Source organism: Piliocolobus tephrosceles, chromosome 6, assembly GCF_002776525.5.
Source record: "Piliocolobus tephrosceles isolate RC106 chromosome 6, ASM277652v3, whole genome shotgun sequence".
Lineage (NCBI taxonomy): Eukaryota > Metazoa > Chordata > Mammalia > Primates > Cercopithecidae > Piliocolobus > Piliocolobus tephrosceles.
The window spans coordinates 123,092,955-123,107,487 of NC_045439.1; the positions used below are offsets into that span (position 1 = coordinate 123,092,955).

A 14,533-nucleotide genomic window follows, 5' to 3' on the forward strand; every position below is an offset into this window, starting at 1 on the left:
TATTCTCAAATGATCCAGTCCTAAATATTTTAATACATTTGGCTAGTTTATTTCTGATGGCATTAAAAGTATCTGCACAACTGTTCCCTTATTTATAAAGCTCACAGATGTTGTATGACCTGTAACATTATACTAGCTAATGAGCTCTCCCGGAACAGTTGACATGGAAGGAGTTTACTTCCACTTAGTTGCAAGGAGAGGAGAAAGATGGAGAAAGCGAGAGACGATTGCAAAAGGAAGTAACTTAGTCCATTTTCTCAGTGCTGTTTGGGGGCTCTGTGCTAATACTTCAATTGCAGAGGAGGGAGGAGACGGGACTGAGGATGGAGGGGAGCAGAGGAGGTAGGGGCGGAGCCTCGGCGGGCGAATAAAACCCCTCGCTAAAGAGAAGCACGTTAGTGTGTGGAGAAGCCACTCTCCCGAAACCTGGAGGGATGGGCCCGGCTGTGCAGTAGAACGGAGATCGAAAAGAGGAAAACAAGCGCACGAAGAACAGCGAGAAAGAAAAGGACATCTGGGAAAGGCGGAAGCAGAAGACGGGAAGGGAAAAGAAATCCATAGCAGGTGGAAACCAGATCTAGAGCAACACGGCCAGGTTCACAGTTTGTTTTTCTGGAAGAGAAGAAAGTACCTGAGGATTGCCCTTTTTTCCTACCGTTAATGAAAACTACTTTTGTCTTTATCATAAAAGAAAAAACTAAGGGGAGGTAAAGGCAATCTCCTGTTTTATTAGGGGGAGAGGTGAAGGGAAATCCAGGCTCTCTTTTTGAAGCTCTGGAATAAACCACTGCCTGGTGCACACAGCAGTTTGAACCATCCTGGTTTCTGAAGACACATCCCTTTCAGCAGAATTCCAGCCGGAGTCGCTGGCACAGTTCTATTTTTATATTTAAATGTATGTCTCCCCTGGCCTTTCTTTTTTTTTTTTTTTAAAGCAACACTTTTCTTGTTTGTAAACACGAGTGACCAGAAAGTGTGAATACGGAGTAGGAATATTTTTCGTTTTCTCTTTTATCTACTTGCCTTTTTTAGAGGGTAGGAGTGGTTTCTATTTCGGAAAAGGACGTTCTAATTCAAAGCTCTCTCCCAATATATTTACACGAATACGCATTTAGAAAGGGAGGCAGCTTTTGGAGGTTGCAATCCTACTGAGAAGGATGGAAGAAGGAGCCAGGCACCGAAACAACACCGAAAAGAAACACCCAGGTGGGGGCGAGTCGGACGCCAGCTCCGAGGCTGGTTCCGGAGGGGGCGGAGTAGCCCTGAAGAAAGAGATCGGATTGGTCAGTGCCTGTGGTATCATCGTAGGTGAGTTCCATTCCTTCCCGCCCACCCCTCCTCTCCCCTCTGGTGGTCCTCCTGTGAGATCTTAACCCTTCGAGAGCATTATTGTTCTTCCTATTCCTTAAAAAGGATTGTCAGTCACCTGAGCTGTAACCCATCTCCATTGGTCAAGTTTGAGAGGCATAGGAAATACATCATACATCTCTTCCTCCAAACCAGGCAAAGATTCTGCCCAGTGTTCATGGAAGGGAGCAAATCGTGGTCAGAAACCCGGCTGATGATTAGCATTGCCTGGGAACTCCTTAAAAATACAGCTCCTGGTCCCTACACTTGGAGGTTCTGGTTCAATAGGTTTAAGGTGGGACTGAGGAATCTGAACAAGTTTTTATGCAGCTATTCTCCCCAGGCTGAGGATGGGCTCTTAAGGCATATTTTGCAGTTTCATGTTAAATGAAACTATGGGATAGGTATTAAAAATAGCAACATTAATGCCCTGCCTTTTTATTTTAGCGTTTTCCGCCTTATGCAGCACTTCTACTGTATGAAGTAGCTGTGACAGGGCTGTTATTCCCATTTCACAGATGGGGAAGTTATGGAAGAAAAGGGGACAGATTGTGCCTCTCGGTAAATGGAGAGTTTGCCGTTTCTCTACTTGCCTGGTGGAGTCCACCTGTCTCTTAACAGCCACGGAGGACCTGGTGAGGCTCTTAGAGGGAATCAGGAGTAACTAGAATGTGTAAAATGTGGAGTTGAGGAGGAACTGATGGGTAAAATATGTGTCCTAGCTGGGAGGTGCTGAAGGTGGGGAACCTGGGTGGCCCCAACAGTGCCAGTGCAGGCCACTCAGACCCCCTGGCTGTACTTTGCAGGGCAGGGGTCCCAAATACAGCTTCGTCTCTAGACAGCACATCCTCTTTCCAGAGAAGCCTTGGAGATGGATGGCAGGCAATAAGCTCAGTATTTCTGCCCTCACTTCAGAGTAAGATATCGTTCTGCTATCTTTGGTAGAGGGCTTCACTTTCTTCCCAGAAAAAGGAGTGCAGGACAGTCAGGCATAGATATGCTTCTTTGTCATCTCTCCAGAGTTCCTTTATGAAAGCTCATTGTGTCCGGGTGCCCCTGAACCAGTTTCTCTGGCTGACGCCATGTTCTATGCAATAGCTCAGAGATATTTTGGCATCTGAGCAATAGTGACACTGGAGAACACTCTTGAAGTCAAATAAAATCAGTACAGTATTCAGATAATCCTCTTCACCTCCACACCCGGAACTTCAGTGACCAAGCTCTCTTCAGTCTCTTTCTAAAATGAAATCCCATACCCCCACCTCCTCCCACCCGCTGGAATCCTATTTTATGTGATTCTCTGACTCTCGGAAGTTTTCCAGGCCATCTACAGTTATAAGAAAGATAATGTTCTAAGAAAAATTATAGTCATGATCTGAATCTCTCTTTACTTTTTCTCATGACCTTTTTTTTTTTTTTTTTTGCCTCTCCCTTTTTTTTTTTTCTCCAAAAAAAAAAAAAAAAAAAAAAGAGAGAACAGCCAAGTATTCAGTATGTATAGCACATGCCAGTTTAAGGTCTATAAATAGCCCAGAGCCCGATACCTCTTTCACCAATTTGACTGACAGAATTAAGCATTTTCCTCCCTCTATGAAGGTTCTGAGTTATACACAGATGTGCACGCCCACAGGCACACAAGCACAATTAAACATCCTTCTTTCTGCCTCAGTCTGGCTCACCCTTCCCAACATAGGTTCAGGTATTCAAGGGTAGAAGGTATTTTCCTGTATACTGATGCTTTTTTCTCTTCCTTTAACATCTTTTTCAAGACTATGAAGAAATGGGAGTGTTCAGATAAAATAAGTACAGTCTCTATGGGTATATGTTACTACTGATTTGTCCACAACCTTATGGATGGTACTTCAATGGGAGAATAATCTCAAAGCTCCCCATGGTGACATTGCAGTAACAAGAATGGCAACTCTGGTGTTCTGTGATGAAAAGAGATTCCAAATATGTGATTTTACAGAAATCGGGATATTTTTGCAAAGCATGAGAATCCTTGTAGAGTTAATAGGCACTATTCTACCTCAACTCAAGCTAGACACAAATTTCCCCTTTAAGATGATACAGGGGAAAAAATTCATTCTGCTTCCGCTCCTGCATGGCTGTTGAGTCGCAGATGTGCTAAGGAACTGCCCTTTCCTCTTCTGGAGAAGTTTCTCAGTGGATGATCGTGATTCAAGTGTTTTCAAGACCAAATGCAAAAACAGAAATGGCGTTTTCTGTGTAGATTTCAGGGATCTGGTGTTCAGTGTCAACACTGCAGAAAAAAAGAGAACTAAAAGGTAAAAAGACAGCCGGGCACTGTGGCTCATGCCTGCAATCCCAGCACTTTGGAAGGCCGAGGCAGGCAGATCACGAGGTCAGGAGATCGAGACCATCCTGGCTAACACGTTGAAACCCCGTCTATACTAAAAATACAAAAAATTAGTTAGGCATCGTGGCGCATGCCTATAGTCCCAGCTACTCGGGAGGCTGAGGCAGGAGAATCGCTTGAACCCAGGAGGCAGAGGTTGCAGTGAGCCAAGGTTGCACCACTGCACTCCAGCCTGGCTGACAGAGCGTGACTCCATCTCAAAAAAAAAAAAAAGGTCGAAAAGAGAAAGGAAGTTTTCTAAGTGAATCAGGTGATGTGGTATGGAAAAGTGGCATTTGTCCCAAATCTTTCTTTCTTTTTTTGAAACAGGGTCTCGCTGTGTTGCCTAGGCTGGAGTGCTGTGGTGGGCTGACTGCATTGCTGCAGCCTCAAACTCCTGGGCTCAAGCGATCCTTCCACCTCAGCTTCCTCAGTAGCTGTGACCACAGGCATGCATCACCACACCTAGCTAATTTTAAATTTTTTCTTGTAGAAACAGGGTCTCACTATATTGCCCAGACTGCTCTCCGACTCCTGGGCTCAAGAAATCCTCCCACCTCAGCCTATCAGTGCTGGGATTACAGGCATGAGCCACCACACCCAGCTCCCAAATCTTTTTTATTTTTATTTTTTTCAGGGACTGTGTCAAAGGTACATTTGCCCTAAATCTCTCTCTCTCATACCTAACTGACTTAGAGGGATAATTTAAACTACCTTTTTTTTTTTTTTTTTTTTGAGACAGAGTCTCACTCTGTTGCCCAGGCTGGAGTGCGGTGGTGCGACCTCAGCTCACTGCAACCTCCTAGGCTTGGAGTGCAGTGGCGTGATCTCAGCTCACTGCAACTTCCACCTCCCAGGTTCAAGCGATTCTCCTGCCTGAGTTTCCCGAGTAGCTGGGACTACAGGTGCGCACCACCACGCCCAGCTAGTTTTTTTCATTTTTAGTAGAAATGGGTTTCACCATGTTGGCCGGGCTAGTCTTGAACTCATGACCTCAGGTGATCCACCCGCCTCAGCCTCCCAAAGTGCTGGGGTTACAGGAGTGAACCACCACGCCCGTCCTAAAGTACATGTTTTATAAAATTTCATTCAATGAATGATTGAAAGCAGGGATAACAGAATGGTAGGTGTTATGGAAATATACTATGAATTAATAGAAGACTCATGCCAGAGAGTTCCTTATAACCTGATTGGGAAGATGAGATGCGTATGTACTAAACAGAGAACATTGAAAATTAATGACATGGTTTAGTTGTGTAAGAGCTGAAGGAGGGCAAAGTTAGGTGAATGGTGGGAAGCAAGGAGAGAGAGGTTCTTACTAAGAACTAGATTAAGAAGCATCTTGAAGGATTTGAGGAGAAGATGAAGTAGGGGATTCTGGGAGTTTTCGTAGGTAAAAGCACAATGACTAAACTATTATTTCCTAGATCAAAGATTGTATCCTTAAAAAAAATTGAACTATGAGAAAAATTGAGCCAGGTGTGGTGGTAGATACCTGTAGTCCCATCTACTTGATCATTTTAGCCCTGGAGTTTCAGGCCAGCCTGGGCAACAGAGCAAGACGTCATTTCCCATTTTTTTTTTTGGAGACAAGATCTCACTCTGTTAACCAGGCTGGAGTACAGTGGTGCAACCATAGTTCACTGCAGTCTTGAAAGCAATTCTCCCACCTCAGCCTCCCAAGTAGTTTAATAATTTTTAAAATTATTTTTAATTTTTTTTAGAGACAGGGTCTCCCTATGTTGCCCAGGCTATCTCAAACTCCTGGGCTCAAGCAATCCTCCCGCCTCGGCCTCCCAAAGTGTTGGGGTTACAGGTGTGAGCCACCATGCCCAACAAAACCTTGCCTCTTAAAAAAAAAAAAAAAACTGTCTTATATATTTCTGAATCTTTAGTGTTTAACAGAGTGCCTGCTAAGGAATACTTACTCAAATGATTGTTGAATTTAATGGACTCTAGGACAAAAATATGAATAGGAAACATTTATCTGCAGGGCTGCTGGGAACCTGGCTTGAAAATCTTTAAGCTAGGAGTAGTTTGATCAACCTGGACAATTAGGTTGGCCCATTTTAATCTTTTTTTCCGAGACGGAGTCTCTGTCACCCAGGCTGGAGTACGGTAGCTTCAACCTCCACCTCCCGGGTTCAGGCGATTTCCCGCCTCAGCCTCCCGAGTAGCTGGGACTACAGGCATGCACCACCATGCCCGGCTAATTTTTTTTTTTTTTTTTTTCAGTAGAGACGGGGTTTTGGAGTTTCACTGTGTTAGCCAGGATGATCTCGATCTTCTGACCTCTTGATCCGCCCACCTTGGTCTCCCAAAGTGCTGGGATTACAGGCGTGAACCACCACGCCCGTCCTATTTTAGTCTTTTAACATCACCCTTGCCCTAACCTAACCAGGCTTTTGCTCTCCATGTACTTTGCTAAGGATACCTGTTGGCAGCATATTAATTTAGATTTTACCATGCATGTGGAGTTCCCCGCAAAGCCGAAAGAGGGTGTGGAAGACAGCAAAGTTCATTTATTAATGATACCAAAGGTACTGGTTTTTTTTTTTTTTTTTTTTTTTGAGACGGAGTCTCGCTCTGTCGCCCAGGCTGGAGTGCAGTGGCCAGATCTCAGCTCACTGCAAGCTCCGCCTCCCGGGTTTACGCCATTCTCCTGCCTCAGCCTCCCGAGTAGCTGGGACTACAGGCGCCCGCCACCTCGCCCAGCTAGTTTTTTTTTTTTTGTATTTTTTAGTAGAGACGGGGTTTCACCGTGTTAGCCAGGATGGTCTTGATCTCCTGACCTTGTGATCCACCCGTCTCGGCCTCCCAAAGTGCTGGGATTACAGGCTTGAGCCACTGCGCCCGGCCCCAAAGGTACTGTTAATGCTATGTTTATTAAACACTTAGTATATGCCAGGTACTCATCCAATTATCTAACATACCTGAACTTATTTGTCATTCACAATAACTCATTCGGTAGACACTTTATTATCTCTTCCTCCAGATAGGAAATAGAGACTTAAAGGGGTAAGCAACTTTGCTGAAGATCACACAACTAAAAAATATTGGAGCTAGGATTCAAACCCAGAGCCTGTCTGAATCCTGAATCAAGCTCGTAAGCATTATTCTTCACTATTTCTCTTTTTATCTCCTAAAGGAGCATTTTCTTTTAGAATCTGGACAGAGATCCTTATTCATTTTTATAAATGAATGTTCATTGTATAGCAACTAATTTTGTGTTCCCAGTGAGGAAGGTTCCCATTATATGGGGGAGCTGAGCTGTCAGCTGGGTGTAGAAGAAAGTAATATTCCCAGTGCAATTGCAGGAAGATTTGGGTGAGCCTGAGGGGCATCTGGCCAGCACAGACCATGCTTACATTCATTACTGTACATGCACACCTTTCCTTTATGGACCAGTGTTCTTCCCAGCCATGTTAGAGGTGCCCACAGAGTTCTTGGCCGTTTAGGTACTTTATACCAGTCACATATCTAGGTATGTAACCAGAATCTATGTCTTGAAGGCATTAAAAGGAAAACCTTAAACAAATTAAATTTAACAGTGTTTAATTGAGCAAAGAACAATTCGTGAATCAGGCAGCCTCTTGAACTAGAACTGGTTCAGAGTTTCTGGGGCAGCCTCATGGTCTGCCATGAATCTGAGAAGATTCATGGACAGAAAAAGGCAAGTGACATACAGGAAATGGAAGTAAGGTACAGAAACAGCTGGATTGGTTACAGCTCTATGTTTGCCTTATTTGAACATGGGTTGGATAGTTGGCTGCCTTTGATTGGCTGAAACTCAGTTAATGGTACAAAAGTAGGTTACAGTCTATTTACACATCCAGTTAGGTTACATTTCACAACATATAGAGAAAACTTTAAGTGGAATTTAAAATATGTATGGAGGCAGCTTTAAGCTAAACTTAACAAAGGTGAAAAAGCTGGTTGGAGAGCTGTAATAATAAATCCAAAAAGTATATAATGTCAGACCATTTTATTTTCAGCACAATTTATGTTTATGGGGGATCTTGGTGTATTTGCTACGGAACAATACTGGATGCAGATCTAGCTACTAGACCACTATCTCCCAACTAACATGACTTTTTAAAATAGTATTTATTGAGCTCTTACTAAATGCCAATTCTTTTTTTTTTTTTTTTTTTTTTAAGACAGAGTCTCGCTCTGTCGCCCAGGCTGGAGTGCGGTGGTGCAATCTCAGCTCACTGTAACTTCCCCCTCCCAGGTTCAAGTGATTCTTCTGCCTCAGCCTCCCAAGTAGCTGGGATTACAGGCGTGGGCTACCACGCTCAGCTAATTTTTGTATTTTTAGTGAAGACAGGATTTTACCATGTTGGCCAGGCTAGTCTCGAACCCCTGACCTCAAGTGATCCACCTGCCTTGGTCTCCCAAAGTGCTGGGATTATAGGGGTGAGTCACCACGCCCGGCCTAAATGCCAATTCCTGAGTTATAAGCTCTTTACTTATGTTATTTTATTCAATCTTCACAACAATCCTAAGAAAGTACTTATTATAATTACCTGTACGTTAAAAATGGGGAAATTGAGTCACAGAGCTGGTAGCTAATTTTCCTAGGGTCACACCACTGATAACTGTGATGACTCCATAGCCAAAACACTTAACCATTTCCCATTTCTAATTGGTAACCAAGACAGGAGGAGGCTGATGTGTATTGCATGGTGGGGCAGCTGGCCATGGAAGAAGACAACCCTGAGATTGGAGTCCAGAAAGACTATGGATGTCTGATACTGAAACAATTGGGACAAAAAAACTTTAAGGGTTTCTGTCAACAGAGAAGTGTGGCTATGGGTATAACCTGTACCGAAATGGCTCTGGGCTGACTTGGAAAAATTTCAAGTATGAAAGATCTCACACCCATGTAGTCTATACCATTTTAGAAGATTTTGCATTTTAGTCTCGAATATGATGTATTAGCTTCTAATCCCAAAAATATCTACTGGATGTTGACCAGAAGGAGGGAGTGTGAAAACTGCTTCTTGAGTTTGTATTTCAATTAAAAAAAAAAAAAACAAATACACACACAAAACATGGAGGGATTAGGATTTGGTTCATTCAGGATGAAAATGTGATTAAAACTCTCATTGTTCTCAAATAAAATTCTGGGACAGAAGCCACTAGGAGGTATTTCAAAACAAACACATCTTGGTGAGTAGGGAAAGGCTATATACCCAGCAATGTAATAATAATTAAGTAGCTACCATTCACTGAGCACTTACTATGCACCAGATTTATAGTGCCCGATTAGTACTTTATAAGTGTTCTCATCTAATCCCACACAATAACTACTGTTATAGAAGTGAAAGGTTCAAACAGTTAAGTAACTGGGTGATGGTAGAACCTAGATTCCCACCCAGGTCACTAAACTCTGAAGCACCTGGGCTTAACTAAAATGCTCCTCAGTCTGGAGTGCAAAGTGTCTGGGACCAGGGATCCTTGGTTGGATGTTTCCTGCCTCCAGGAACCAGAGAGCTCAAGGAGTAATTTGGTTGAATCTGCTGTTGTCAGGGCGATAATACATTCCCTCAAAGAGCAGAGTTACACAGAATGACTTACTAGCAGGAGATACTTAGAGTCAGGGAAAGAAAGTAGGAATCTGGCAGGTAAAACACTATGTCCAAGAGACACACCAGACAGCCATTTTAAACAACCACAGTTAAAAACACCCCGTACCTGCCAGGTGCGGTGGCTCATACCTGTAATCCCAGCACTTTGGGAGGCCGAGGTGGGTGGATCACATGAGGTCAGGAGCTCGGGACCAGCCTGGCCAACATGGTGAAACCCCCTCTCTACTAAAAGTACAAACATTAGCCAGGTGTGGTGGCAAGTGCCTGTAGTCCCAGCTCCTTGGAAGGCTGAGGCACGAGAATTGCTTAAACCAGGAGGTGGAGGTTGCAGTGAGCCAAGTTGCACTACTGCTCACTCCAGGACTCTGTCTCAAAACAACAACAAACAAACAAACAAAAAACACCACTGTACCCAAATCAAATAACCTTCTCAGGGAGGCCAGCACCATATGTACACTTTTCTGAGTTAAATCAGCTTATTGAAGTGGGGTAGAGGTGTAGGGTATCTTGGCTGGGGCTTCTCAAGTTGCCAGGCTACCGAGGTCTTCTGTCTTTCTGAGGAGTAATCCAGCAGCACAGCAGCCTTCAAAGAAATGCTTCAGGAATTTCTGTTGTCATTTTGTTGATATCGTAGGAGAGGGAGATGGATCTAGAAAAGCAGGCACACGCAAATGATCCCAGGAGTATATCCCAAACTACAGAAAACGAGAGCCATTCAGGAACCCAGGGGGCTAGAAACTGTTCCTTTCCAATGTTTAACTCCCTGCTGAGCACACAGAGCATGGAGGACCATGCCTTCTTCCCCTCCCAGAACATGTCTACAGAGCAGGCCCCCAGATCCCTTCTCCCTGGATATCTGGAAATGGCAAACTGCAGGCTACTCTCTGCGGCAGGAGTGGGAGCAACTGGACATGGGATTCAGAATTATTCCATATTTTAACAAACACTCACCAAGCACACTGTATTCTAGGCCTTGTCCTGAGCACTGGTGAATTTTATTTCTAGGAGGCAAAATAATCCTTCAAGTCTATTTTAAGCTGTTTTATTTATAGAATGAGTGAAGTTTGAGCTGAAAACCTTTATTGATCACATCTCATCCCTCATCTTTGTCACAGTCACATGTCTTCTCATTGGTTTGCTCCCTGCTTTAAATATCCTCAGCATCAGCAGTGACGTTACTTCTGGGGAGAAGGTTTCACAATGTCTGAAGATGAACCAGGCAACCTCACACTCAACTGCACATTGCAAAAGCAGATTACTCAGACAGAGCACCACTGCTGCAGAATTATTACTTTTCTCATCTGTCTCTCTGTTTTAAAGGTGCTTGTTTGTACATTTAGGAAATGCACAAATACTTCAGCTGCTTTTTAAGAGTACAGTTCTGCAGAGAGTGTTTAGTAAGCAGCTGATAAAGACAGGTCAGGTTGACCTAAGGTGATATTTGGACCCTGATACTGAAAGCAGAAAGTTTAATGTGAATTTTTCCATGATTTGCATCAGCATGCCATAGAATGGGAAGAACCACTGATTAGAAAAAGATGGGCTTTAGAGATAGTCTTAAGTTTGCAAACCACTTCCCCATTTACAATCTTCGTAATCTTGAGCAAGCTAATTATCAGTTTACTTAGCTGTGTAATGGAAATTTGTTGTGGAGTATTTAAACAAAGCTGGCTGAGTGGGGTGGCACATATCTGTAATTCCAGCACTTTGGGAGGCTGAGATGGGAGGATCACTCAGATCCAGGGGTTCAAGACCAGCCTGGGCAACACAGTGGGATCCTGCCTCTACAAAATATTTAAAAATTAGCCAGGTGGGGTGGCACATGCCTGTGGTCCCAGCACTAGGGAGGCTGAGGTGGGAGGATTGCTTGAGCTCCAGAGGCAGAGGTTGCAGTGAGCTGTGATAGTGCTACTGCACTCCAGCCTGGGTGACAGAGTGAGACCTTGTCTCAAAAAAAAAAAAAAAAGTAAAAATTAAAAAAATAAAACAAAGCCCTTGCACTCCTTTAACCCAAAGAGAGAAATAAATTAATATTTATTGGAAAATGCCATAGTGCATCAGTATGCTGTAGAATGGGGGGAACCATTGATGATTAGTGGTTCCCACCTCCAGCTCACACACTCAATAATTTTGGTTCTGAAATTTGAATTGGACGGATCCAGTGAGAAGACTGACCGTTTCAGCCCAAGTCTGATCTGCTTAGCAACCAGCTGGTTGCTTTTCTTTTTCTCTTTGCTGAGCTGAGTCTACTCACTCATCAGCATCAGTCTGACACTTCCCTCTTCCAGGAAGACTTTTCTGAACAGCCTATGCCAGTGATTTTTTTTTCCACGCATTAAAATCTTGTCATATATTGCAATAGCCCTCATGCAGCTTCTGCTCTGCGTGGTGGTATCAGCTCTGTGTCTGTACATATGTGTCTTCCCTTTCCACACAGTTCCTTGAAACCAGGCACTGTGTCTCACTTTCACATCCTATAACCTAGTACATGGTGAGTATTAAATAATAGCAGTCAGTCAAAAACAAATCATCACTCAAGATTGCCTCACAACAATGTGAATATACTTAACACTGCTAAACTATAGACTTAAAAATGGTTAAGATGGTAAATTTTGTTATGTGTTTTTACCACAATGAAAATTTTGTTCTGTTTAAAAATGAGTTATTCCCATGAATAATACATTTTTGTGCTTAGCTTAAAAAAAAAAAAAAAAAAATCCAGGCTCAAATTTGAAAGGGATTAGAGCTCAACCAAAAGGTAACAGTGCTGAGGTTGAGAAGCCTTGTTCTACCTTCAAACTTCAATGAAGCCCAGATACTTTGTTGTGGGAGGCTGTCCTGTCTATTGTAGGATGTTTAGCAGCATTACCCGCCTCTACACACCAGGTGCTGGTAGCTCTCCCACCCTCATTGTGACAACCAAAAATGTCTCCAGATACGGCCAGCTGTCTTCTTGAGGTGGTAGACAAAGTTGTTCTCAGTTGAAAACCACCGAGGAAGACAAAGCCTCTCACTGTAGATGCCTGGCTCCCCAGTTGGGCCGGGAGTGCTGGAGGCAAGATGTGGGTCCTTCATGGGCTTATTTGAGGACTCAACACTCAGCCCCCCACCACCCCCAGGCTACGATGCCTGTCTTTCAGTAACTGGTAGTTGGCTCCACTCGTTTCATTAAAAGTCCGTGTGTGAACAAGTGCTTCCCCATTACCTTCCAAAACAAGCATGTACAGAGTGGGCGCTCAATAAATACCTTTTGAGATGTGATTACCTGCTGTCCGCCCACCTGTGGCATCTAAAAATTATACCTAGACCAGCAGACAAATGACTCAGAGAATGTTTTACAGTCCTGGCTGTACAGTACTGTTTTGGAGCCAAGCCTCCAAAGCAAGTCCATTGAATTCTTCTAGGACTGGTCTCTGTCCCTACTACTACAAATCCTAGCCATTCCTTACGTTTGTTAGCATTTCACAAATTGTAAAGTGCCTCACATATAGGCTCTCCCTTGATTCCCCACAACAACCCTGTTGAGGTAGGCAGGGCAGGAACAATTACTCCTATTCTGCAGATGAAGAGAGTGATTTTCACAAAAATTCAGGTCACATAGCAAAGCAAGAACAAAGTTTCTCCTCCAGCTCTAAGTCTAGTGCCCTTTCCATGTTTTCAATAAGGAATCCAGAACAGCAGAGTTCTGCAGCGCCTTCCACATCTCAAGCTGCAGAAGATGTTGATTCCTCAGGGCATGTGTCAGAATCTTGACCTGCTACCACCCCTGAGGAGCTGTTTGTACAGTCCTGATGGGAAAGTGTAAACAGGGTGAGAGGCATGGTGAGCTTCCAGGCCTGGCGTGAAGATCAAAGCCCGGGCCCCACATGCCAGACCTGCTTTCACGCTGTTCCCTTAGTCCTGAAAGGCTCTGAGATCCTCTCAGCCACTTTGTGGAAGAAACACAGAGCAGGATCACCTAGCTTTCTCTGGACATCATGGAAATGGCCAAAACCTCCAAGCCCCAGGAGAAGGCTGTGGCTAGATTTCAAGGCTAGCATGAGTAAGGAAGGCCAAAGCCTTTTGGATCTGAGGGTCTGTTGGGCGTCAGAAATCTGTAATTCCATGCCTTAGGAAATCCTCTGATGGCTGTAACATTCTAGTGTGGACAAGCCTAGATGTGAGTAATGCTTTAATGGGAGTCACATGGATATTGGTCTACAGATGGGGGAGTTAGTGATTATTCACGGCAAATGTGGGTTTTCTCAATTCCGGCAATTTTTCTAGTGAAGACTTGCCCATTGAGACAACGTGGCTCCTTTTTAATGAAATGGTTTGCTTGGTTTTTCTTTGACAGAACAAGCCAAACTGGGTTTCATTGTCCAGGCATCCTAGAATTCATTCTTCACTAAAGAAGATCTGTGTGATAAGATGATTACTTTATTAGTTGGGGGGGATAGAAGCAGGACTAAAACTCTAACCTTGAGTACCTCAGCAATACCAGATAGATGTGCATCTCATTCTAAGTGGCTTTACAGATGAAGAGTCTAAGCTAAAACATTGGAGGAAAAAACCCACAGTGATCAACTTTCTTCCTGTATCTCATCAAGAAACGTTTGTTGGCCGGGCGGGATGGCTCATGCCTATAATCTCAGCACTTTAGGAAGCCAAGGCAGGAGGATCACTTGAGGCCGGGAGTTCGAGACCAGCCTGGGCAACATAGTGAGACCCCCCCCCCACCTAAAAAAAAAATTAGCTGGGTGTAGTGGCACACACCTATAGTCCTAGCTACTCGAGAGGTTGAAACAGGAGGATCACTTGATCCCAGGGGTTTGAGGCTGCAGTGAGTATGATCACACCACTGCACTCCAGCTTGGGTGAAAGAGTGGTGAGACCTACGGCCAAGCACATAATCCCAGCACTTTGGGAGGCCAAGGCAGGCGGGTCACCTGAGGTCAGGAGTTTGAGACCAGCCTGTCCAATATGGTGAAACCCCATCTCTACTAATAATACAAAAATTAGCCTGGCTTAGTGGCGCATGCCTGTAATTCCAGCTACTCGGGAAGCTGAGGCAGGAGAATCACTTGAACCCACGAGGCGGAGGTTGCAGTGAGCTGAGATCGTGCCACTGCACTTCAGCCTGGGTGACAGAGTGAGACTCTGTCTCAAAAAAAAGAATGAAAGAGAGAGAGACAGAGAGAGAAAGAGAAGGAAGGAAGGAAGGAAGGAAGGAAGGAAGGAAGGAAGGAAGGAA

General features: G+C 44.1%; 1 protein-coding gene across 1 annotated transcript in view; it reads left to right on the forward strand.

The window, feature by feature from the left end:
- The first annotated feature begins 400 nt into the window (after nucleotides 1-400).
- Nucleotides 401-14,533, forward strand: part of SLC7A8 (solute carrier family 7 member 8) — a 62,188-nt gene continuing 48,055 nt past the window's right edge. Inside the window, exon 1 of the mRNA XM_023230411.1 lies at nucleotides 401-1,308. Coding sequence (XP_023086179.1) covers nucleotides 1,158-1,308 — 151 coding nt within the window. The 5' untranslated portion in view covers nucleotides 401-1,157. The remainder of the gene's footprint in view (nucleotides 1,309-14,533) is intronic.